At 39.1% G+C, this 25905-nt stretch overlaps 5 protein-coding genes and 1 pseudogene across 10 annotated transcripts in view; 4 read left to right on the top strand and 2 right to left on the bottom strand.

Annotated features, from left to right (window-relative positions):
• Nucleotides 1–659: 659 nt before the first annotated feature.
• Nucleotides 660–1769, bottom strand: LOC108970739. 2 transcript variants are annotated; one of them, XM_018936276.1, is made up of 2 exons: nt 1565–1769; nt 660–1484 (listed from the first exon to the last, which is right to left on the bottom strand). In XM_018936276.1, exons 1-2 carry the CDS (start codon nt 1574–1576, stop codon nt 1050–1052), a joined length of 447 nt encoding a protein of 148 aa, XP_018791821.1. In that variant the 5' UTR covers nt 1577–1769; the 3' UTR covers nt 660–1049. The 2 variants fall into 2 exon arrangements, with proteins under 2 accessions (XP_018791821.1, XP_018791822.1); XM_018936277.1 differs by having other exon boundaries at nt 660–1481.
• Nucleotides 1770–6425: 4656 nt separating this feature from the next.
• Nucleotides 6426–8075, top strand: LOC108970738. Its single transcript, XM_018936275.1, has 5 exons — nt 6426–6689; nt 6745–7096; nt 7155–7243; nt 7313–7733; nt 7803–8075. The coding sequence occupies exons 1-5, from the start codon at nt 6493–6495 to the stop codon at nt 7968–7970; spliced, it is 1227 nt and encodes a 408-aa protein (XP_018791820.1). The 5' UTR covers nt 6426–6492; the 3' UTR covers nt 7971–8075.
• Nucleotides 8076–9680: 1605 nt separating this feature from the next.
• LOC108970844 lies at nt 9681–11344 on the top strand. The gene is made up of 5 exons (XM_018936500.1): nt 9681–9920; nt 9995–10316; nt 10386–10468; nt 10555–10945; nt 11042–11344. Exons 1-5 carry the CDS (start codon nt 9700–9702, stop codon nt 11297–11299), a joined length of 1275 nt encoding a protein of 424 aa, XP_018792045.1. The 5' UTR covers nt 9681–9699; the 3' UTR covers nt 11300–11344.
• A 740-nt stretch (nt 11345–12084) lies between these two features.
• Nucleotides 12085–14847, top strand: LOC108970843 (annotated as a pseudogene).
• A 1554-nt stretch (nt 14848–16401) lies between these two features.
• On the top strand, nt 16402–18159 carry LOC108970736. Its single transcript, XM_018936271.1, has 5 exons — nt 16402–16644; nt 16744–17077; nt 17151–17227; nt 17307–17727; nt 17808–18159. The coding sequence occupies exons 1-5, from the start codon at nt 16421–16423 to the stop codon at nt 18063–18065; spliced, it is 1314 nt and encodes a 437-aa protein (XP_018791816.1). The 5' UTR covers nt 16402–16420; the 3' UTR covers nt 18066–18159.
• A 2343-nt stretch (nt 18160–20502) lies between these two features.
• Nucleotides 20503–25905, bottom strand: part of LOC108970761 (low-density lipoprotein receptor-related protein 1) — a 74353-nt gene continuing 68950 nt past the window's right edge. For 3 of the 5 annotated variants that reach the window (XM_018936320.1, XM_018936321.1, XM_018936322.1), the window contains exons 24-34: nt 25659–25862; nt 25257–25597; nt 24900–25165; nt 24442–24838; nt 23538–24375; nt 23196–23464; nt 22977–23110; nt 22706–22893; nt 22469–22639; nt 22193–22319; nt 21982–22137 (exon numbers count right to left, since the gene is read on the bottom strand). In XM_018936320.1, the coding sequence (XP_018791865.1) occupies nt 21982–22137; nt 22193–22319; nt 22469–22639; nt 22706–22893; nt 22977–23110; nt 23196–23464; nt 23538–24375; nt 24442–24838; nt 24900–25165; nt 25257–25597; nt 25659–25862 (3091 nt within the window). Of the gene's footprint in view, nt 22138–22192; nt 22320–22468; nt 22640–22705; nt 22894–22976; nt 23111–23195; nt 23465–23537; nt 24376–24441; nt 24839–24899; nt 25166–25256; nt 25598–25658; nt 25863–25905 lie in introns of all 5 variants that reach the window. The other 2 variants (XM_018936324.1, XM_018936323.1) reach the window with 2 other exon arrangements.

Here is a 25905-nt window from a genome sequence, read left to right as displayed (position 1 = left end):
AATGGTAACAGCAGACGAAAAGTGGGCCAAATACCACAATAATGTGTGAAAAATATCATGGTCAAAGCGTGGTGAAGCTCAACAAATGGTTGCAAGGCCAGAATTGACGTCTCGAAAGGTTATGCTGAGTGTTTGGTGGGATTGGAAATGAACTGCTTCAGTTTGGTCGAACGATTGATTCTACATTTTACTGTCAACAACTGATGAGACTGGAGCAAGCAATCGAAAAAAATGGCCAGAACTGATCAACAGAAAGGGCTCCGTCTTCCATCGGGACAACGCTAGACCACACACATATTTTATGACTCGGGAAAAAGTGGGAGAGCTTGGCTGGGAAGTTTTGATGCATCCACAATATAGCTCTGACCTTACGTCATCGGACTACCATTTGTTTCGGTCAATGCAGAACTCCCTTAATGGAGTAAAGTTGGCTTCAAGAAAAGCCTGTGAAAATTGCTTGTCGTAGGTTTTCGCCGAGAAAATAGAAAAGTTTTACACTGATGGAATAATGTCTCTGTCGACCAAAATGGCATATATATTTGGTTCATTAAAATTCATTATAAATATAAAAAATAAGTTGAAGTTTGATTAGAAATACGAAAAGACTTTTTCGACTACTCATTATTAAAATATATAATTTTTTTTATTTAAGGGGTGAGTATAACAATTTGGCTTGATTCAGTAGCTCTTAGTTTATGCGCAATTTATGTCTCTGCAATAAGTACGTACCATTATATCGACCTCGAGCAATAACTTTCAGATTTATATAAAAATACTTGCATATTGTGAAATTTCACTTCTTGGACTAATGAGAGAAGCATTCTTTAAATCTAATCACTTTGATGCCACAACTCACGGTTAAACCAAAATTTCATAATCACTAAGCACTAATGATTTCATGCACCATTTGATCTCTTGCCAGACACAATAACCCCCCTGTTTCGCGAATAGTCTGCTGAGTTGAGAACTGATCATTGCGAGTCTCATTACTGCTGACTCTGCCGCTCATGCGATCTTCATTTCTTGGCTTCGTCAACTTCATCAGCTTTCTACGCAGCCGCATCATCCTTTGCGTAGCCAAAGAGTCTCTTCAGCAAGTTGTAGATAATCATTTGATGCGTGACCTCGGCCTCATATTTCATATATTCCGACATACGGTCTTCCCTGTAAAGCGAGTCTAATAAATCGTAGAATCGCAGCTCCAAGGCATCCAACTCCACCTCCAACTCAGCCGTGTGTGTGCCGGAGAAAAGCGCCTGCATATAAACATTGGCCAATTTCATTAATGCTGCGTCCAATTCGTGTAGTATTGGCTCATCGATGGTGTGTGGGAACTCAGTGGCCATGTCGGAGTCTTTCGTCTTTGGCACAGCGCCGTAAGGCTGCTGTGTGGCTTTGTGTTCGTGAGAGCTGAGCGGCCGTGCAGTCATCGTTTGCAGATAGAGGATTAGTACGAACGAAACGAGTACAACTGCTTTGATCTTCTAAATTAAGAAGAAAAATTAATTCTAATTGAACGATTTAATAAACAACAACATCAATAATATTTAGTTCAAATACTTACAAAGTGGTACATGGTGGAGCTTATTTTTTTATTAAACGGTTGTAGAGCCTGAAAAACGCCTGCCTTCCTTCGAACACTGCGTTTGCGTTGAATTCACTGGACCTGACTTTGGCACTCGAATCTTTTTGTTGTTCAACGGCATTCATGGATCGCACTTCTCTGGCGTGGATCGCCTTTTTATAGCAACGATAACGGGAGGTGGACTAATTTGCTGCACGCTTATCAATATTTGCACCACACGATTGTGAGTAGTACAAATTATTGCGGCTTTATATAGCATAGCACACACACACACGCGCGGGTCTTATCAAAATGCGTGCAGTTTCGTACATATGCATAGGAACAGACACACTTACACATATGTACATGCAGGCATGCAAATATTACTCTTCCAGCGTATGCGTGAGTGTGTTTGTAAGTTTGCACGTTCGCACAAAGTGCGAATAATTATGATTGAAGGCCGCTTCCGCACGACATACGCAAACCTATGTAAATACAGTGCGCGACAAATTATTGTAAGCACTTTGTTTTTTTCAGAAGATTGTCACACTGATCTCCGCTGTGGTACAAAGTAACATTACGGCTTAAACAGGGTTCTGGTAAGCTACACCAGTTTGGTCCTTTGCGATAACAGATGAAACGAATTTTAACAGACTCTGCGGCCTCACTTTCGATACCTCTTCCAGTGCATCATACTGTGGTGACCCCAGATGTTTACAGCGTGCTTTTGAGAGTACACACGAGATGCTGCATTGGTTCCCTGGTGTCCATTCCTAGGCATTTCCTGCAGTCTTCTCGATTTATCAGCCCCAGTGTCGCTAGTAGACCGTGACCAGTTAGTATTCCCTTCATGCTCCTACAGTCTTTTCTATGGGGTGCCAATAGGAATGCTGTCTACTTCCGACAATAGACACAATACATTTAGCAATACTTCCGGTAATCAGTGTGCAGTGTTTTAAACCATCCTTTCACATGGTTGGCTGTGTGAAGATTAAAGAGGTATTATTTTTTTAACGTATTTATACCTAAACAATCGAATTGTGAAAAAAAAAGATTTCGATTTTTTTTAATTCTTAGACTAGCATAACCACTTAAAGGGTTACCTTGATTTACGGGTTTTAAAAATCGTTTTTTTTTCTTTTTAAATTTAACAACACTCCTAAGTTGATGCGAGTAATAGTTTCGTAGCTACAGCCTTGAGAACTTATGCGCTCGAGGCTAGCTGAGCGAATTGCTCCCTCTTTAAAAGAGTAAACTGTGTCTTTGAAATCGGTTGGCAAGATGTCTCTGAGAATTACTCAACCGATCTTCATAAAATTTTACGCAGGTCTTTGAGATACAACTTTTAAAGACTTGGACCAAGGATTTTTTCGATTACAACTATTTGATAAACAAAATGTCGCGAAATTTTCATTTTTTTTTTACAAAAATGTCGGCAAAGATATAATTTTCAATTTTTTTTCCTTCCTTTAAGTTAAGGTTTTAACTAAAACACGTATTTTTCACTTTAGATGATCATGTAAGGAGTTATCCTGCCAACGCCGGCGCAGTTTTTCTCGAGGGTTCACCGGAAATGCGATGCTATTTCTATGCTATGGCCGAGTTTAAGATATTCTTTCCAAAAATTTCAGAATTTCTTTGTTAATATGTAGTGTATATTTGTAACAATAAAAAATTCTAGTAAAATATTTCATTTTATATATGATAAAATAATTATTGAAAAAAACTGTTTTTTACCCGAGGAAACCAATGATCCATTAAAGGATTAAATTGACTTTGAATAAAATCTGCCATTATTTCTTGCTAATAAAAAGATTTAAATTTCTTTCAAAACTTGTTTCTATCAGCAGCTATCAGACTGACCATACCTTTGGTTCCACACTGTTCGAAACATTTCAATGGGAAATCCTTGTAAATGCAAACAAATTGACTTCCGCTTTTAATTGTCAGAAGAGTAAGCGTGTGGCAGTCACTCGATTTGCGTGCTGCCACTTCCACGACTACAGCATTTCCGCTGCGAAGCAGGAGAGAGGCAAATGATTAAATTATTTGCACGCATACACACACACAAGCATCGCCGTCGTGATAGCGGAACAAACACACTCCTTTTCCGCTATGCATTCATATGCTGACACGCCGGTCCTCGAGTGCGCTACACCTGAGCCACCAAGTTCACACGTTCATCTCGTTGCTGAGGATTAATGAAGAATATGTGCAGAGGAAAGTATTTGGAAAGATTCAAAAGTGAATAAAATGTATTAAAATTAATTTCCTTTAACGGCGTTTATGCTTTGTCGTATCCTTTCGCATGCATTAATAATCGTTAATTCACACGCACACCTCTTCAGGAGGCACATATGTGCCGGCGATATCTATGCACGCCCTGTGTCTGTATGTGGGTGTGCGGCTTTTGTGTGCGTAGGCGTGGATTCTCATTTCACTTGTTCATTTTCGCTGCGGCGGAAAAATTCCCACACATACTCGAAAGTGTTGACATGCTGCTGAGAATTCCTTGCCGCTTCGTTGTTGTTGCTTCGTTTTTTTTGTGTGCACTTTTTCTGATTTTACACTGCTTTGTTGTTGTCGAAGCCAGCGCAAATATCGGCCTGCAACCATACCTAGCCACACATACATATATGTATATTATAGATATGTATGTATGTATATAAAGGTGGTTCAATATTTTTTGGTAACAAGGAAAAAGCACCTATATAGCCCATAAATCTGTGATTTTGCTGATGCTTTATTCATAATCCATGGCTGTTGTTTCCTTTTCATTGGAGGCGTTCCTTGACGTGGCGGGTCCGAAACCCAGCGTCGTCCGAATGGATGAAGACACTCCAGCTCTGACAGTATTCGACGCAGTATCCGCCGAGGGAAACAGAGGAAGAGAAAGATATCCACTATGTTGGAAAGACAAGGTAAAGAAGGAGTTGGCTACACTTGGAATCTCCAATTGATGCCAAACAATAGAAAGGAAAAACGACTGGCGCGCTCTTGTAAACTCGGCTATAACCGCAGTAAGGAAAAAGTTATTCATAATCAGTGCTATATGAGCTAAAAAATATTTTAAAATTTAGTTGGACCGACGATCGCCCGTCTCGTCGATGTAAGGCAATGACTTGTTATGTGTTCCAGAAAATCGATCCCAGCATATTTAATGCTCAAGTACTGGCTGAATTTCGTCGTAAGCGTTCTCAGAGGTAGTCATACCAGAAAGCATCGAAAGTCGTCCAAAACTCAATATTTTCGCCAGTTTTTTGGCGATTCACACGGAACTATTTTCATTGACTATGAGAAACATTTTCATTGGTTCGATTGACAGACATTTTAGCTCTATATTCGCGAATATAATATGTATATTTCTATAATCGCTAATAAGAACAATTTTAAAGAAAGGAAGAGTCTGGCTTCGATAAAATTAAATCATACAAAATTAATACTTTAAATATTTTGGAGGCAAATTTGCACCACCTTAATGTAGGCAAATGTTAATCGCGTTATAGATATGTAAGCAGTTGTGCACTTGTTATGCGGTAGCTCAGGAATCCACTGCCGTACTCTGCACAGGTTCATTCTCATTGCTTCACTGCTTAAGCTGCTCATCCTGCAAGAACCTTCCTTGATTGTTTTCATAAAGACACACATATGTATGTAGTACATGCCTTTAACAAGGACGTATGCTTGTATACAGCAGTTGTTATTGTTGTTCTTGCTCACGAACACTCGTATAAAGTGCATGGGAATATTGAGGAGATTTTTCTGTTGTCATGAAATTCACACGATTGATTGTTTTATAATTGGCCCAATATTTTGAAATCGACATTTTTTGTTTGGCGTTAATTTAAATAAATCTTGTGGCGATACACTCATAGATGGTTCTGTGTATTTACACAGTTGATGAAAAAACAACGCCGCAGAAAGCGAACCACATCCCAAAACTTCGACGATCCTTTGAATGCAAAGGACCTCAAGAATATATTGCAGGTATTAGTATCCAGTCAGACAATGCGGAATAGACCAATTGGAAGGGATTTGGAGGCCCCTTCAGCTAGCAAATGCTATGGGGATGCTTTCCGCCTCAGCAGTTGCTCCGATATTCGGAATAAGAGAAAAGTGTGTTCTCCATACTATGTTAATATACTGGAGATGTTGATGCTACCATAGGCGAAGAAGAAATTACCTTAAAATAGGAGTTCATGCAATCTAATGACCACACATATCTCTCAAAACTTGTTAAGAAACGGAACTCCTGAACTAAACCCTATGCAACACCTAGTGGGGTTGAAATTGGAGGCTTTAAACCAAAAAAGAACTTGGGGAAAGAGTAACATCCTAGTACTTAGGTGCGACTTGCAAACTTCTCTGACTAGTGAATGTGTTCCGAAGTCGGTACGCGAAATTGACACAACATTCCCAAACACGATTTTTCTTTGGTGAGCGGTAAATGGAGAGCCAAAAAAGTTGACCGATTATCGAGAGAACCTTTTACAAGGCTAATGAACGGCAATGAGATACCTCGCATAACTTTACGGGTCTACTGCGCTGAGCTAAAGTACCGTTAATCTCTGGCATCAGCTTGTATTAATTTTGGTGAGCGCACGCAACAGAAACTAGCGTTTAATAGCTTTGTATGTAATAAATGCGGCGGCTTCTCAATATCTACCGCGCAGATGTTTTCTTATCGAACGACGGCGATACTAAGCGCTGCTGCAGCCAACAAAACATCTTTCTAGTTGCACCACCCCCTTATGAGGTATACCGTTAACAAAAGCAACTGTCACTCAATGCTTTCACGAAAACCAAATCGCAATAAAAAGCCAAGTGGACCGCTTGCAGCACATAGTTGCATTCGTGACAACTTAAGCGCCGCAAGCCGCAGCAACACAACGTTCATCAACTGCTGAAAGCGACAATTAGACTAAGTGATGTTCCTTGCTTTAGCACTGTTGCTGCTGAGCAGCGTCGGGCATGCGCACGCCGAATGTGTGCTGCACTTCCACGACAACTTACCGGTGGTAATGAAGACGGACGGTGTCCATCGTGTCATGTACGCGCAGGAAGAGGGCTCCATCAAGCTTAATGAAACGGACGAAGTGGAGGTGCACTGCTTAACCGGGATTTTGTGAGTGCTTGCACAATTGCTTTGATTCGCCACGATATACAGTTTTGTTTTTTAGTATTCAAACGAAATTGAATGGGAGCCCGCAGAATACCAATATCGATGGCAGTAAACAATTTAAGTGCCACAAAGGCTATCGACTGTATTATAGAAATGCGAATTCCAGCATTTACAAGGATACGAACGTGAATTCGGTGTATGTCCGCTGCAAGGATGCTTGGACGCTAACACTATACGAGAGTGGCACGAAATTGCCGAAATGCACGCAGTACATGAACTATGCAATGGGTCTCGCTGTGCCGAATGTGAAGGATATCATATCGGCGGGCATGTGCTATGATCTCGACACACTCGCGCTCAAATACGTTAACTACGTGGCCTACCGGCCTAGATATGGTGAAACCATCAATGTGAGTGAAATTTCTTAGAATTGCTCGTATCCCCTTAACACTTGTTTTGCAATTACAGTTGAACAGTTCGGCGTTGAGCCAAAGTCAATTGACCGTAGATTTCAAAACGAAACTCGGCAATCTCAATACATATTTTTCTTTTATGAGGTATGTCAGCAAACATATTTGGCCCAGCCAAAACCCTCTCATGACTATTCTATTATATTTCTTCTGCAGTCAGACCGAGTTTAATCAACAATTGGACAATGTCAAGCGAACAGTGCCGATATTGGAGACATATGACTTTGACTATGTTAGCCTGTTGCAGGATATGCCGCTTCAAGCCGAGTTCGCCGAATTCGCTCACATCTTCAATACAATGTGGTGGCGCAACTTACGCATTGGCAATTGGCGTTTCTACTTGGACGCGCTGATCGCACGCTCCAAACTCATTCCATACAGGGTGTATGTTGGCACTTCAGGTGAGTTGAGAATACCGGACATTGCCAGCAACAACATAACCGCCGACGGAGATCATTTATCTATTGAGGTCGGCAGTTTGGTGGTACAACCGCCGGTATATATTTGGTCATATTTGAAGTCTCTTAAAGACGACGTCAACGAAGAGTTTGTTGTCATCGGCTACAATTCGCCTTATGTAAGTACCAGCTCCCACGTCCACCGCGCCATATAACTAAATTTTACAAACATATTCAACATATTTCAGTTCTACTTGAGGAGCTCGGCAATATTCTGCCACGATATATGCGACAAGATTGACTGGCTGCAGAAAAGCAAATTTGGCCACACCCGTCTGATGCCGACCTTCGGAGTTGCATTCTGCTGTCGCCCAGAAGAGGTGGCGCAGTCCTTCAAGCAATTTCCTCTAGATTAGTGCGGTATAATAATTTAAAAGCATTGTAGAAAATTGCCAACCGTACGATGAATTATAGAAAATAACTGTTATCAGTTTCGAATAAAGAACTAAAATAATTTCTAACCGGCAACTTGTAATTTCTGCTTCTACAATGTCTGAAATAATGCTGCCCTTAAAAGATTAGCAAGCAGTAATGCGATAGAATACTTTGTTGACAAGTAAGGAAGAGCTAAGTTCGGGTATAACCGAACATTCCATGCTCTTGCAAATTGCAAGAAATAAAACCGGGGTAATAAAATTAAGGCTTGTTAGTTATATAGGGTCTAAGGTAGGTTTTTCATTCTAAGCACAAATATGTACTGTTATTAGGGAAATACAGGGTTTGTCCGGAAAGTAATAGGACTGATGTTCTTCCTTCGCGACCGTACTTTGGAGCGTGCACGCACCGACGTGATTCGGTAAAGGAAGTTCCTAGCTAACGAACGAGCGGCTGGTCAGTTGTCTCCGAGCACCTGGAGAGTCAGGACAAACATTCTCGCGCGACGTGTTTCTGTAAGTGGTGCAAGCCGAAAATGCAGCGTTCGTCACAGCAGAGTTACGCAATTAAAATCTGCGTAAAACTCGGTAGATCTGGTCTGAGGAGTTTGATATGCTGAAGCAGGCTTACCCAGATGTTGCTTTAGCAAAAAGTAGCCTGTTTCGGTGGTCCAAAAAGTGGTCCGGGAAGAGGTCCCTGACGAAGATCGGGCCGGGAGACCTGCGACTTCGGCAAACACCGACAATGTGATACGTGTGCGCAAAGTTTTGACTTCAGACCGTCGACTAAGACCCGCCGGATTTTTTTGTTCCTTGCTTGAAATGGCCGATGAAAGGCAGGCATTTTGAGACGGCAGAGGAAATATCCTTGGCTCTCAAGACTATTCCTGAGAATGTCTTCCGTGACGCCTTCAATGCTTGGAAATCGCGCTGGCAGCGCTAAATCGACGAAAAAGGACTCTATTTTGAAAATTTTGAGGAATTGTAAGGATTGATTCAATAAAAATAGATTTTAAATCGACTCAGTCCTATTACTTTCCGGACAAACCTATACCAGGACTGGATTCCAATCATTCAGTTGGTTCTGATCGTTCTGGACAAACGCTTTACATATAATCCTATATCTAACTCGATTATTTTGAGGTGATACAAACAACCGCTAGCTGAACACAACTATTATACTCTGTGAATATTTATTGCAAGAGTATAAAAATCTTTGACGTATTTTGCGATTAGTAATTGTATTGTAGTTATATAACTCAGATAACAAATTAATATGAATTAACTATAAATAATGCATTTTATAATCGCAGAATTACAAATAAAGGGTGTTGTGGCAATATCTTACCTTTTTATGAAAGAGTAAAGCGATCTCACTGAATTTTAACTCCAGTTATTAAAATGTTTACTTTATCGAAACGTAACGCTTAGTCGGTCTACGGTAGACATTTTTCTATAATGATATTTGATCGAACATATAAACAATTTTAAGACAATATTATTTAACCATCACCACCACAACATTCGCCGCCAAGGCAAAATGCCAGGCCTGTAAAGTCGTGCCTTTATCTGTCACCGTAATTTTAAACCGTTGAAATCATTCACCCAGTATTAAATTGTATATTTGTATTGTTGCTGTTTGTGTATAAAAGGAGCTTCAACAATCCCTGCCTTTATAGTTCTATTAAATATTTGTGTCGACGAAGTGAAAATGTTGAATCTGCACTGTTTTGTATTTCTTGTGGCAGTTGCCTCTATTTTTAAGTATGTGTYAACTTGTACACTGTCGGTTGAAGGAATCTCTCCATTATTCACGCAAACATTTGGCTCGAGGACCATAGCATTCAAAGCGCGGGAAGATAAAGTGTTTTTTGAAGATTCAGTTAAAGCACATTGCAGTGATGGAGAACTGATAGTTGAAAGCCAGACGAAGTAAGGGAAAGAGACATTTTCAATGCCTCAGTTTTAGCACTTGTTTCATGAAATAAACGTATATGCTTTTCTAGCAATTACAACAGCTATTATTATCCTTTACAATCTGGAATATATAATACATTTGAGTTCCATTGCTTTAACAATAAGATTGCCATTAATGATGTTGAACATATAAACGCAAGAGTTTCATGCTCAAACAAAATACAACTCAAACTTTACGAGAGCAGCACAGTTCTACCAAAATGTGATGGGTTCACCAATTACGCAATCGGTTTTAATAATGATGATGTGGGCGAAGTGATCAAGGCTGGCATCTGTTACGATCTGGACGCACTATCGCTGAAATTCGCCATGTATGTCGCCTCTTCAAAGAATGTCTTAATATCCAAAACGGTATGCGCATTCTCTTCTAAAACAGCACACAAATCCTTCAACAAACAAATCCTTTTTTATGTAAAATAGAATCATAACTCCGGTGTGTTGCCTGTAAGCCTCGATTTCGACCTGAAAACCAACGATTTAACCAATTACTTTGATCTTATAAAGTAAGTTTACTTTCTTTTTATATTATATACGAGCTACACATATACATACTATGTATAACCACCATATCATTTTTTACTATTTGTAGAAAGAACTCATTGGATAGCGCTTTGGCAAACCAATTTCAAGTCGACAACTTAATACAGGACAAATCGCTAAGCATAGAACTTGAACATTTGGACACATTTAATACCATATGGTGGCGTCAATTACGCGAGGAGAATTGGCGCTACTTCCTCGAAGCGCTTGGCCAACGAACAAAATCTACTCTAAGATTGTATGTAGTCAGTGTGGGCACTTATGGCAACATCACCATACCATCGGCTACGAATAATTGCACTTCATCAAAACCGAATTTACTAACCGTCGAAACTAGTGACACAGAGGTTTTGGTACCGGCATATATGTGGGCCTACGTGAAATCCCTAGCCGCCGATGATGTTGAAGAGTTTGTTGTCATCGGACATAATTCACCTTATGTAAGTGATATGCAACAATCGCAATAAAATATATACTATACATACACAAATGCCTTTTACAATTTTATATATGTTTGAATATATGTACGTATGTAGGCTGAAGACCCCGAGCATAATCCATTCTGCGCTTTTGATATTTGCGACGAAATTAAGTGGTTGAACGAAAGCAAATTCGGCTACTTGCGACGCCTACCAACACTTGGTTACACTTTCTGCTGTCCCCCAGATGAGGTCGCCAATATTATCGATTATATTCCCTTACATGTTCCGGCTGATGGTGAAACTACAGTAAAGAGTACAGATGATACTATGATGTTATTTCAGCGAACACAAGTAATTAAAACTAATAACTAAAAAATATACTCATTTTACTAAAATAAATAGAATTTCATTCCAATACTCGTTTCGATTGTATACAGAAGAATGAAAATATTTTTTATTGCAACTGTAAACCTTCAGCTGAGCTTAGAAAAGTAATTTGACTTCTCTTTTTTCACATTTGCCTATGTCCCACTATTGAAATCCATTAATTGTAAACCACTTTCCAACTAGTTTGACTCTCTGACATGACTAAACAGTTTTCTAGAAATATTATAGCATAGCAAGATTGCAAAAGTTAACATTGAAAAGAGTGCTTCGTTTGGAATGACTGTCCTTAGAAACGACTCTCCTCGCAGAGCACATTAATGCAGTGGCTCAGCATACATTACCTCGTTGCTTTAATAAGCTCAAAATAATTTTCTAAGCATATTTTAAAGTGGTTACATGGGTTTCCTCGGGTAAAGGACACCCTTTTTTCAACAAAATTTTCTCATATAAAAATTGGAATATCTTATTAGAATTTTTTACTCTTACAAACATACGCTACTAACACAGAAATTCTGAAATTTTTGGAAAAAAAACTGCGTCCTAACTCCCTGATGAAGGCGAAGGCGAAAATACTGAAAATTGCAGTTTTAGCAGAATTTTTACAAAAAAATTAAAGTTACAGTGAAAATTTCGCGACATTTTTTTTTCAAATCCTTCGTCCAAGTCTTTAAAACTTGTATCTCGAGGACCTGTGGAAGATCGGTTGAGTAGTTCTCGAAAAATCTTGCCTACTGACACAGTTTCGAGAAAAAACGCATTTAAAGACAGCGCCCTCAGCCTAGCTAGCCTCGAGCGCACAAGTTCTCAAGACTGTATCTCCGAAACTATTACTCGGATCAACTTGCAAATGTATGACAATATTCCAGCGGTGTTGTATAATCTATGAAGACAATAAAACACGGTTTTTTTTTTTTTTGAAACTCGTAAACCATGTAACCCTGTAAGTTAACTTGTTAGAACTATGCTATTTTGTTAATTAGCTATAGTAAAGCTGGGCAAAAATTGTGATGAAATAAAAAGAAGAAAGAAGAAGAATTTATGATCAAAATTCTCACCGAAATTACTGACTAGCTTGTGTGCTTGTGTGTGTGTTTTTTTTTTTTTCAAGAATTGGCAGATATATTTCGTCCACTCAATATGACATCGATAAAATGTATGAGAACATGGGATGGTATATTGACGATCACATAATTTACTCCCTATGAAGAAAACTGTGTCGGCTCTACATACTAATAGCTTGAGGGTGGCTCCAGAGTGGACGCTGAAAGTCGAGACGAAAATAAATGCGCGAAATAAATGCTCGCGAATGCATTCAGCAAAAGCAATCGGTGACAGGGCCTTCAATGATAATCGTATGAAATCGCAATGCGGCAATGTGTAAATAGAAAAATGCTCTCTCAGCAATATCGGTTGCATATATAGCTCATTATATTTCTGTACACATATATATACAGACATAAAAAATATAAACAAGCAACAATGTTTACATTTATAAACAATAAGTGGCGCTTGATATAAAGTGCCTAGACCCAACCAAGCCTTTGTCAGTTGCATTAGATCGCCAGAGTGTAACGATGTATGAAGTAAATCTGAAACTATTTTTGCTGATTGTAACAGCTTTAAGTTCAGCAAAAGCTTGTCGATTACGTGTGCAGAATCCGAGTCCTTTGTTGTCGAAAAATTTCGGTTCCAAAAATATAACATTTCGAGCGAAGCCAAGTGGACTTGAACTTAGTGAGAATGAAAGTATTGAAGTTTATTGTGCGAGCGGCATAATCTTTAGGTAAGCTGATTTTTCAAATACATTTTTGTAATTATTTATGTATGGATATAGGGGCTATGGCTTGGAACGCTATTCGCTTCATAAAAAGGCATTACTATCTTGTGGCAAGGATGGAAACATCTATGTGAAGGGGAATTTTGAAAATATCTATGATCCCCAAATCACTATTCAATGCTCGTCGTCGATTAGTTTCAACCTTTATGAGAGTGAAAGGACATTGGCGAACTGTGATGAGTTCGGGAGTTATGCAATTGGCGAAAATATACCGTTAGTTGGTACAGTTATTAAGTCAGCAATATGTTATGATCTTGAGAGCTTTGCACTGAAATATGCCAACTATATAGCTTACCAAAGAAATGATATTTGGATTTCAAGCGAGGTGAGTGCTCTTGGCTATTATATGCCATTAATAAATATTTTTCATATGGATTATATATATGTAAGCATATCCTTAATTTTTTATATCTATCACAAAGCCAAACCTTTCGAACGAACTCGGTGTCAATCTTGCGCAAGCAGTTGGTAATCTGGAAAACTATTTCGATTTCATGAGGTAAACAAACAATTTCAGTTTATAATAGTTTGTCAAAAAAGTCTTGCGGTATTTTTTTTATTGAATTTTTCATAAAATTTTTTTTGATGACTCATGCCCAGCTCTTGACCGATCCTACGGCTGACCGATGCCGTATTTTCTCTTTATTTTGCTCCATGTTTGCGGTGCTATAACTCACGAACGACTTAAAAGAAACGACAATAAATCAAACACGTGTTAGCGCGTGGAATGAGCTTTCTAAAAAGGTATAGCATGGCTCGATGCGACGAATAAAACTAGAACTACGCGCTCTCAGCGCCACTAGCGAAAATACCGCAAGAGTTTTTAGACAACCTAATATTTTCAAAATTATATTTTTATATTTTTATTTTTGATTGACTCATAGCCAGTCACATTTCAATAAATCAAGAGATGATATGCGCAGCGATACAAATCCATTTTTTAAGGCATTCGAATACGACTACGAGAGCATTCTGCAAGATGATAATTTTCGCAATGAATTCGGTGCTTTTAGCTTTATCTTCAATACGATGTGGTGGCGACAGCTGCGTGAAAATAATTGGCGCTTTTTTTTAAATGCTCTCAAAAAACGTACATTTTCTGAGAAATATACAGTTTTGCAACAATGCCAGCGAAGGAGAACCCAGATGGCAAGCCGGAACAGGTGACTGTACAGTCGATTGACTTGGCCGTATCGGCTCCCAAATATATATGGGCATATCTGAAACCACTCATACCGAGTAGTACCGAGGAATTTGTTGTAATAGCAACCAATTCTCCCTATGTAAATCAACTATATCATACCATATAAGTAGTCATGACGCACTTAAGAGTCTTTTGCTCTATTTCGCTTACAGATAGAGGCGCCAGACCACACGGAGTTCTGTGAAAAGGATATCTGTGACGACATTGTCTGGTTGAAAGAGAGCAGATTTGGACACCTACGCCGTATTCCAACACTCGGTTATACATTTTGTTGTCGTGTGGAAGAAGTAGCGAAGATCATCGAGCATTTTCCGGTGTCAACCAAAGTCTTGGAAACAACAACTGCCGCTGTTCCCTTGCACTCATTATCACCTTGAACAACCGCAGCTCCTATCAATTTAATATAACAACATTTGTAGTCTCTGAAATTTTGGATTGAAATAACTTTTTATAGCTGTTGCATTTCAATAAATTTACGATTCAATATATGTATGTCTAGTGGACCTTTTATGTTCGAAATCAACTTTAAGGACTGTCATAGCCTACCGTTGGCCGCCAAGGAATAGAAATATTGGACCGCCTCTTTACCACGATGTGGTAATAATAACAATAATAATAATAAGGTTTATGTTACAAAAGCATGATTGAGTAAAAAAGACCGGCATTGAACTCTCAACGCTTCCATTTTTGCTTTCTAATTAGTCATACTGGCTGCTCCCCACTCAAAGAACCTATTGACATTTCGAATATCTGAGAATATTTATTTCAATAAATGTTTACGCAATACTTACAATGAGAACCCAAGAGATATGTGGGGGATCAATTCAAGGAAAGACAAGAAAAAACGTTAACTTCGGTTGCACTGGATCGATAATGCCCTTCACAAATATAAAAGGTTCCTTAAAAGAACTTGATTCCGACTTTTCAGTTTGTATGGCAGCTATATATTATAGTGATCCGATCTAAACAAATTCTTTGAAGTTTGCACCACTGCCTTAGGTAATAACCCACGTCTAATTTTGTGAAGATATCTCATCAAATAAAGAAGTTTATATACAAGCACTAGATTCCGATTGTTCAGTTTATATGAAAGCTATATGCTATAGTGGTCCGATGTCGGCCGTTCCGACAAATGAACGGTTCCTTGCAGAGAACAAAACAAGTGCGAAATTACAGATCTAAATCTCAAAAATTCAGTACCTCAGATCGAAAATATAGAGTTTGTAATAGGACTGATTTTCTACCACAGCGACTGTACTTCGGAGCGTGCGCGCACCGACTGGATTCGGTAGAGGACGTTCCTAGCTCAAGAACGAGCACCTAGATTGTCAGGAGAAACATCTGTGACAGAGAAACATCTGTGACAGAGATGTTTCAGCAGCATGCACCGCGGCTCTCAAGGCTATTCCGGATAATGTCTTCCGTGACGCCTTCAATGCTGGGAAATCGCGCTGGCAGCGCTGGCAGCGCTGCATCAACGCAGAAGGGTCTATTTTGAAAGTTTTTAAAGAATTGTAACGCTTGGTTCAATAAATTTTTTTTAAATCGACTCAGTTCTTTCTTCAATTACTTTCTGGACAAATTCTATGTATAGACTGAAAGATCAAAGGACATGAGTAAATCGATAAATGATGCTAATCAATTATTTATATATTCTACAGGGTCTCCAACGTTTACTTCCGGGAGTTACAAGCAACTTAATATACCCCGTTCAGGGTATCATAATAAATACACATGCTCAAACGTTGAGTTAAACAAACAAGTTTGCAACGTATCAGCTTAATAGCAGAGTACACGTATATTACTAATGTCCGTAATTATATACAAACATATATATGAATATATATGAGCGTACGAATATGATCAGGGGAACCCCCTCTATTTGGTGTGCTCTGTGTTCGCATTTGAGTAGCTTTCCACATATGCTCAATACATCGCGAATTTCTCTTCAATAATCACGCCATACGCACATACACATACACAATAATATCCTACGTTTATGTGAACGAGTATGCTTAATATTTAATTTCAGTTATAGATTATCAGCGAAGTGGTGAGGCCAATAATGTCGCACTTCACCCTTTTATATTTACTCGCGATCGCGACCGGATGTGAAGTCATATCTGCATGTCAACTGGATATTCTAAGTCCTGCTCCATTATTTGCGCAAAATTTTGGTTCAAAAAAAGTTATTTTCAAAGCACAAGCATCCGCGATACATCTAGATATCGGAGAATCCGTTACCGCATACTGCAGTTCGGGATTAGTTTATAAGAAACGTGATGAGCGGTAAGTTAGTACCAGCGATAGCGCTATATGAAGGCACCCATAGATGTGTAAAAAGCAATTCTGTGCTCGCTAAATTAATGCATTATCTATTATCAACAGATATGGCTACGATAGTAAAATCGACCAGGTTTTGTCCTCAAACACCGCAGAATTCAATTGTGATGAAAATAACCAAATTGGCATAAAAGGAATTCTTAGCGCATTTAGTACAAAAATTACTATTCTATGCGGATCTAAAACGAACTATGATCTTTATGAAAGTAAAACATTATTGCCGAATTGCGAGAATTACATGACCTACGCTATCGGTGCGCCGATCCAGACGGTAGCAAGTGATATCAAAGCGGGTATCTGTTATGATATCGATTACCTTAAATTGAAATTTGTCAGTTTCGTAGCACAATTGAATAGCGAGGCCATCGTCTTAGACGAGGTACGTGCCAAATATGTTTAATCTGCTATTCAATACCCTACTTAACATCAAATTTCATTTTTAATTTCGCTAGATGAAGAACCTAAATGAACTTTCCATAGACTTAGGTCAAAAGGTCCGCAGCCTCAAAACGTATTTCCCATTTATGAGGTGAGTACTCACACACTTAACACGTGTAGCTTTCTATAACCGATTTGCACTTCAATTCAAATATGTACATATATACCAGTCAAGAGACTTTTAATGTGACCCGAGATAAGCTGCGCAAATCACATACACTTTTCGATGCCTTCGAATTCGATTTTACCAGTTTATTGCAAGACGAACCCCTACAGAGTCAACTGGAAAGTCACGCATACATTTTCAATACCATCTGGTGGCGCCAACTGCGTCAACATAACTGGCGCCACTTCCTCGATGCCTTGAAAGAACGCACACGCTCCGTAAAATATCTCGTACATATGGGCACTTACGGCAATATGACAGCACCTCCGGGTCGGGGAAATTGCGAACAAGAAGTTGTGGCCGTACACAAAGATAGCATAGCAATCACGGCGCCTGCGTATATTTGGGCCTATTTAAAATCTCCGTTTCCTGCAGATAAGGAGCAAAAGGACGATGTTGTTGTCATTGCTCACAATTCACCTTATGTACGAACCAGACTACCGACTATTCGGAAATCTAACAAAATGTCATTGATTAATATACTGTGTCTTTTCGATTTTAACAGGCGACGAATCCAACGCACGATGAGTTCTGTGAGTTGGACGTGTGTGACGAAATTGAATGGTTGAAAAATAGCACATTTGGGAATTTGCGACGTCTACCAACGCTGGGCTACATATTCTGTTGCCGCCCTGAGGATGTGGCCCTCATCATTGATTACTTTCCCATACAGGAAGGTGAAAATAATATTACGAAGTCTGGAGAACTAGAACAAACAAATGCAAAAAAACCAGTGGAACTATCGTCTAACCATCCAAACTAAACACACATTCCTTAATATTATAATATATTGGTTTATGTAGTATGTAAATCACAAAGTTTATAAAATATACGCTCTTTATTTGATTTGAATTTTACGTTTGTGCTGTTTAACTTTGCTGCGAAGGCACTGGATATAGATAACAGTTCGCAGCCAACTTCACTACTGAAAACACAAAGGTTTGATAAGGAAGACTTTGGATAGCGAGTTCCTCTAGTCCTATCGTTGAAGGCAAACAGCGATTTATTTTCCTGTCTCAGCTGTCTCGCCCTGGTCTGCCAATACGAAATGCTGAACTTTAGTCTCTTTTAGATTTCTCTTACAAAAATAAATATTTAATCACCGACAGATATTACTCTTTTTTTCTACGTTTCAGAGAATGTACTATAGGGTAGTAAATTTCTATTGCAATGCTGACATCATCTACTCATGGTGCTAAGTATTTATTGAACCTCCCTATATCGTAAAATATTCGAGTAACGTTATCAAACATGCATATACATTATTTATAGATCACGATGGCTTGACAATTTTCTGCTTCCTGAATTTATCATTCGATATCTCAATTTAAGCTACGTTTACCGTATGTTTATTGACATTAGCTCGGCTCACAGCGATTATTTTTAGTACTCTGATTACCCTTTATTTACACATTCTTTGTTTTACTGCAAAGTAAAGGCTTGCTGACGTTGCACAATTCCCTATTTACCAAACATATCAACAATTATCAAAACTACATATAACGGGGTTTGCAATAAGAGCGCTATGAAAATAAATAAAACAAAAACGGCGAAAGTTAGAAAGTAGTTGTAACTGGTTGATACAAACGAAACGACTAAAATTAATGGCTGGTGAATCTATTACAAATTGTGATCAGATTAGCATTGATTGCATAAGTCAAACGAACTATAATCTCTATACATTGTATGTAAGTTAATGAACTGATAAGGTATATTAGAATTTAAGTTACACCTCGAACGATCTACAAATAGATAGAGAAAAGCTTAGATGCTTATTTTAAATACATATATAACTATGCATGCATATTTCTCAACAGCAAAACATACATAATGAACTTGCTATACTAGAACAGACTTGGAGTGTATTTCCCTATATGAAGCAAGCGTTTAAAAAAGCTGTCTTCGATTCAGCAAACGTTGCAGAGGGACGAAACGAACAAACTGTACCAAATGCTCAAACACTTAAGCTGCAATCCTACGCTAACATATCTTCTGACGCTTGCGGAATCGTGTTATAACCATGTCTTAGTGGAGATTCTTTTTTTTTTTTTTTTTGTTTGGACGAGATAGTAGAAGCGCGCAGAGAAATGTTGAAACGAAGACAGCTAAAAATATTTAATTCAAAAATTTTTTGGTAGTAATTGATAGTGGAGGATGGGGTCATGTGTAGAAGTTCACGCCAGTGAGGAAAGTCTCTGATCGCCATTCACTTGGGAATGGCCAGAAACAATTCTTTTACATATGACTCAAGCAGCTCACGACTTCCGGTCTTTGACCAAGTATCCTCTGGGTAGCCTAAGAACATCCGTTCGAAGGCGAGCTAAAGTGAGAAGGCGAAATATTCCCTACATAGGGTTGTGCGCTGGGTTTGGGACCCGCCACGTAAAAAACACCCCCAATGAAAGGAAGCAAACGACTGGCGCGCTGTTGTTAACTCGGCTATAATCGCGTAAGCGGTGTCTACGCCAATTAAGAAGAAGAATTGCGGTTCTAGACGATGGAGTCATGTGTAGAAGTTCACGCAAGTGAGGAAAGTTCTCTGATTACTATTCATTTGTGAGTGGCCAGAAACGATTCTGTTGCATATAGCTCAAGCAGTTCACGACTTCCGGTCTAAGTATCCTCTGGGTGTAGCCAAAGAACATCCGTTTGAAGACGAGCTAAAGTGAGAAGACGACCCATCTCTGCCCAGGGTTGAGAGCTGGGTTTGGAACCCGCCACGTGAAAAACGCCCCCAATGAAAAGGAGAACTCGTTTATAATCGCGTAAGCGGTGCCTAAGCCACTAAAGAAGAAGAAGAACTGCGTTTCTCAGCACTAATAATTTATCAAATTATAATTAGAGGAAAAAAAATCGTATCTTTTAGCACAGCCAGCGAGTCTGCTTATTTTCATAAAACAATACAATTTTTTCTTTAATATCCGAGTAGTGAGTGGCACCTTTAATATAACCGTTACCATTCGCTCGCAACTGAAACTTTTGCCTGTGGAAATTTTTATCGCAGTTTATTTCACCCTACAGTTAACTAAAGTTTCAAAAATTGTTTGGTGATCAAAAGCAATAAACTGAGCGTTTTTGGGAAATTCGAAAACTTTTATTTCGCTTTTTAATTTACAAAAGGAGAACATGTGCATGTATACATGTATGTTTGTTTCTTAGTGCACTTTCATTCGTTTTTAGAACGTCATTGTTTTACTTAATTTACAACAACTAAATACCAGTGAGCAACTAGTGAGTTTAGTAGTTGGTGGTGATGTACCAGTTAACACCGGTACAACATACTGCACTCCTACCGCACTGGCCGATTGCCTACTCAAAAATCGAACATCCATATATACATACATACATACATATGCATGTATGTGAGCATTTATAGCTTAGTACATAGTAATGTGTGCATATTTGTAAATTTAAACTTAAAACTATTGAAGAATCTCACGATTTCATCTAAATGCAAGCATTTGTTCGTTTCTTAATCAGTAAATATGTTGTATATTATATATGTATGTATATTAGTACCTATTTAAAGTCTTTAAACATATTCGTTATCGATTCTAGTCTACGAAGAAGTAAACAGTCATTTGTATTAAAATAAAAATTCAACTTACAGGTAATGACATATAAAAGTCTTCATTCATTTTTGGAGTTATTTACAATAAAATGCTTTTTTTTTTTTTTTTTTGGAATATTCCAGGTATGTGGCTACCTAAACACCTTACTCAATTGTATATAAATGCACCAATTGTACAAACATACGTATATGTACATATATTTAAAGAGCTCTTTCAGAACATAGCTAGCTGTACGAAATTTAGACTAGTTCATTAGTGAAGCTTCAACAAAAATCGTTCAAAAGGCATGGCACTATTACTTGTATTAATTGAACACACCCATTGAGTTTGCTATACATATGTATGTATGTACGTTACAGTTATATCTTTCATATGTTATACGATTTAAATTTTCTGTGAAGAATTAAAAATTTTAACGCTTTGGTGCATAAAATATGAAATATAAAAACAAAAATAAATAAATAAATAAGTAAGAAAATGAACATAAGCAAATAGAAAGAGATTTCAGTTATTCGTTACATAAATATCGATTATTTAGCTACCTCGTCATTGGCTTAACTACGGCGTTCGTTTTTCAACGAAGAACTAAAACGTAAAATACAAAATATAATATACAATTTCAGACACCTACCTTGTAATTCCTTAGTTACTAACTACATACATACAAATAAATGCCTGGCGTTGATATGCTATTTTTAAGCTCGACTAACACCAGCTTATTCGTTATTTGCTATTTACATTACATTTTGCTTCAATATGCACTGCACACTGTGACTGATTGTACAATGAATCCGTTAAATTAATCCTATAATTTGTTATTGACATTTTTACGCTAAAACTCCACACCTCTGTATTAAACCGATTAATCACGCTAATTGAGAAAATGGCATTTTACACATGAAAAACTAATAAATACAAAAAAAATCTTTACGCTATCAGTCCTTTACATGTATGTTTGTATAAATAGCAGTGTGTTCGTAAATGTGCTATTCAAAATGGCTGCTTGTGAAGGTTCTTGGTGCTACATAGCATTTAGCTTTTCTTACATTTCTAAACTATACGATTGTGGCAATCGCCAGCTTAACACACTTCGTTCGTGGTTAATCATCAAAGAATATCTGGTGTGCTTGTGTCGTCGTGTGAGTGCTGCAGCAAGCCCTTGCGCTCATCCGGGGCCGTACTCAAAACATTCTCAACCACCGCCGCCGGCTCGACAATTGCATCCGCATACATGGACTCATACACAGGATTCGCAAAATTACCCTGTAAAGAGGAAGTGTTGAAAGAAAAGTGACTTATTTTCATTGTGCAATGCTACCTTGTCGTCTTCGTGTACGAAGGCTGGCGCCTCGTCTGCATCGCCTCTGTACATTGGATTCGTAAGCATTATTTCCACGTTATCGGTGAGACGTGCATGTGAAAATGGCTGTGATATGCGATGTTTCCTGTAAATGTTTAATAAGAGACAAATTACATATTAATATATATGGTTGTATGTATGTCTGTAAGTGTGCATAGTTAAGATCTAAAATTTAACTATATAATATTTACTTAAAATAAAATAATTGTGGTGGTATTAATTGTAAACACTAACTTAAGGAAATATATCGCTCCCCCGAAGAGCGTTAGTAGTAATATGGCGACAGACAGCACCACCGCTAGTATGGATAGTACATTCGCTGTGTGTTCCTGCCCTTGCTGCCGCTCGATATTCACATTGTCCGCACTTTCGGCCAAGCATGGCGTGATTTTACCGCTCGAACAGCTGCAAGTCATGAAATAAATGCGTAAATCAATAATTGAAATGAGTTTGAAGCTGCTGCAAACTTACAGGCATTCATTAATTGAGCTGCCGGTGCGGCAAACGCCACAGCTGCTGACGCATTTCGGCGGCGTGTTGCAGTCATCACCCTCCCATTCTCCAATGCAACTACAATGTGGCACAGTATACGCATCCAAATGACAAACTCCGCTATTCCTGCAATAGCCGATGCAGGGATTCTCCTCAGCCACTAGTCGCTGCAAAAGTAAACGCAATTAGCTCATATTTGTATGTACAAACACACATATGTATCTATGTATATGTGGAAGAGTGTGCTTACCTCACAAAACTCGCCATTCCATTGATCGGTGCAGTTGCACATGGCCATGCCTTTGATAACGTGACATGTGCCGCTATTCTGGCATATGATGCCAGTGCAGGGATTACGTGAGGGCAATTCAGATTCATCGCAAACTATTTTAAAGCCAATTACAACAGTTGTGATATTTTGTCATTTAATATGGAAACATAAGATGTTGCGCCAAAGACCGTTACTTACAGTGTGGTGGTATTGCAGTTTTGMACAAGTCGGTTTCGCAGCGCTCGCCTTCAAAGCGCTCACCGCAGCTACACATCAAGCGCTGATCCCGTTCGGTGCATACGCCCCCGTTCAAGCAGTATGTCTGACAAGAGTCGGATTCACATTGTTCGCCGTAGTAGCCAACTGCACATTGGCATTGTGGGCCACCTTTGGTGCCAATGCTGCAAACTCCCTGATTCTTACAGAAACCATCACAAACATTCACCTCGCAACGCTTGCCAGTGAAACTATTTGGTAGAAATAAGTAAGGCAACATGTTTAGTAATGTTCGATTTATAGTCATTAAGCATGTGTACTCACCCATCCGGACATTCGCACTGTGTGGTGCCAGTCAGAGTTTCACGACAGATGCCACCATTGGCACAGGTCAAATTCACGCAATGCTMACATTGTTCGCCGACATACAATTCCGGGCAGGTACATTTCATACCTTCGTCTGTGATGAGGCACGAACCGCCATTGTGACAGCGACTCTGGCATTCCGGTACCGAAGTCTCACAACGCGGCCCGGACCAGCCAGGAGTGCAGCTACATTTCAATGGTGGTGGCTCGGACGAGCCGGGCAGCTGGGGTGCCACCGTGCACAGGCCATAGTTTAAACAGTAGCCAGAACAACGAGAGTGCTCACAAAGCTCTCCCTCGAACTGTGGCTGACAGATGCATTTCGGCACATGATCAATCACTTTGCAAGTACCGAGATTACACCTTAGAGGACAATAATCGGGAACCTCACTATGTGCCTTACACTCATCGTCCACCATTATCAGATCGTTGGGACATTTGCAGGCGAACCCATTGCGGGCCTCTGAGGAAAGTATGCAGAGCGCACGTTTCATTTTGCATGGTTCTTTCGCACAGGGATTTGTGACTGCAATTTCATGAAAGGTGAAGGTTAAAACAATAACAGAGAGGTGAAATTGTAAGGTCTCGTAATTTATGAATGTGTGTATGTGTATTAGATGGTACTTACTGTTGCGATTTTGTTTTAGTGGGTGCAATATACCAATATCCGATGAGCGATATCCTTTTAGCAAATATGTACCGTTGTCCACACCAAATTTGTTCATTTTAATAATGCTTTGATCATACAACTTTATATATAGATAGTCCTCAAAGACATCAATTTTCTGTGGCTTTTCTGTAAATATATTTATGTATGCGGGAAATGTGCACACAGCATAACAATTCGCAGTTATATACGTACCTTTGTTCGAAAATCGGCGCACTACATTTCGATCTTTGCCATTCAATCTGCATGTCTCGATGGTGCCTTTGCGGTAATCAGCCCAATACAAGCGGCCGGTTGGATAGTCAATCGATAAACTAATGGGCCAGCCAACATCGCGTTCGACCAAACTCTTCTTGTTTGTACCATCGAGTGATGCCACCAAAATGCCATTTTCCAGTGTGGACCATATCATAATACGTGATTCCGGCTCAAGTACAATATCGGTGGGATTCATGCCGGTCGACGCCAATGAGACATATTTCTTACCATCGATATCCGTAGCAATAATTTGATTATGTCGCGAATCTATTATATAAACCATTTGAGTAATCCAATCCACCGCTAGTGACTTGGGATCGTTCAGATCAGGTATCTGCGTAGAAAAAACATTAAATATTAATTGAAGTACCATTTAACGTAGTATTAAAGCTCACATTAAAAGCCGTCAACTCCTTCAGATCTCTGCGCATGCGCGTACCCGTTTCAGCATGCGGCGTTGCAATTTTCATAGTATGCACTTTGCCATGATGCGAGTCAATCCAGAAGAGGAGTGTATCTTTCGTTCGGATAAGTATGTCAAAAACATCAATTTTTAAGCTATCTGTCTGGAAGAAACCCACCACAGTGGTGCCCTCTTGTTTTGCAGGCAAAATGAAACGGAACTCTTGTTCAGAGGCGAGTAAAAGTATTTGTTCAGGACCTTCACCAATTACAACATATAAAACAGTTTATGTTACTTTTAAATAAACACAAAATATTATTGCCCTTAATAAGGAGCTTAATGAACATACCTGAAGCCAAGCATGTGTCGTTCTTCTTTGATCCTTTCTGATAACCCTCCGTGCACTTGCAATTGTAGTGGCCGGCTTTTTTCTCAATACAGATCTGTGAGCATGTTCCAAAACCACAAACCGGTGGCTGGCAGTTCATTTCATCCGAACCATCTATACAGTTATATTGGCCATCGCAGCGGAACGCTTTGGATATGCAATCATCATTCTCGCACTGGAATTGATCGTGCCTACACTTCGGTAGCGCGGCGCAAACTTCATCTGACTCATCCTCAGAATTTACGCAGTCATTCACACCGTCACATAGCGCTGATTTGCGTATACATTTCAAATTAGAGCACCTATGAATGCATACAATATAAGATGTGCTTTGCCATTGCAGATTTTCTATCTAGCACTTACTTGAAAGCATTGGCGTGACAATGCTCGTGCGCACAGGTGGCGATGCTTTCATCACTACCGTCAGTACAATCGTCCCAGCCATCGCACTTCCATCTCGACATTATGCACTTGCCATTGGTACATGTGAAATAATTGGCTGGACAAGTGCAATTCACCTCGTCCGAACCGTCCGGGCAATCGTCATCACCATCACACTGATATTGTCTAAGGTGTGAAAAGTATAATTTATAAGCATAACGATTCGTTA

Source organism: Bactrocera latifrons, unplaced genomic scaffold (genome assembly GCF_001853355.1).
Source record: "Bactrocera latifrons isolate USDA-ARS-PBARC rearing strain unplaced genomic scaffold, ASM185335v1 scaffold_31, whole genome shotgun sequence".
In the NCBI taxonomy this organism is placed as follows: Eukaryota; Metazoa; Arthropoda; class Insecta; order Diptera; family Tephritidae; genus Bactrocera; species Bactrocera latifrons.
The sequence above is the reverse complement of the archived record's forward strand: the minus strand, read 5'-3'. Positions and strand labels throughout refer to the sequence as shown.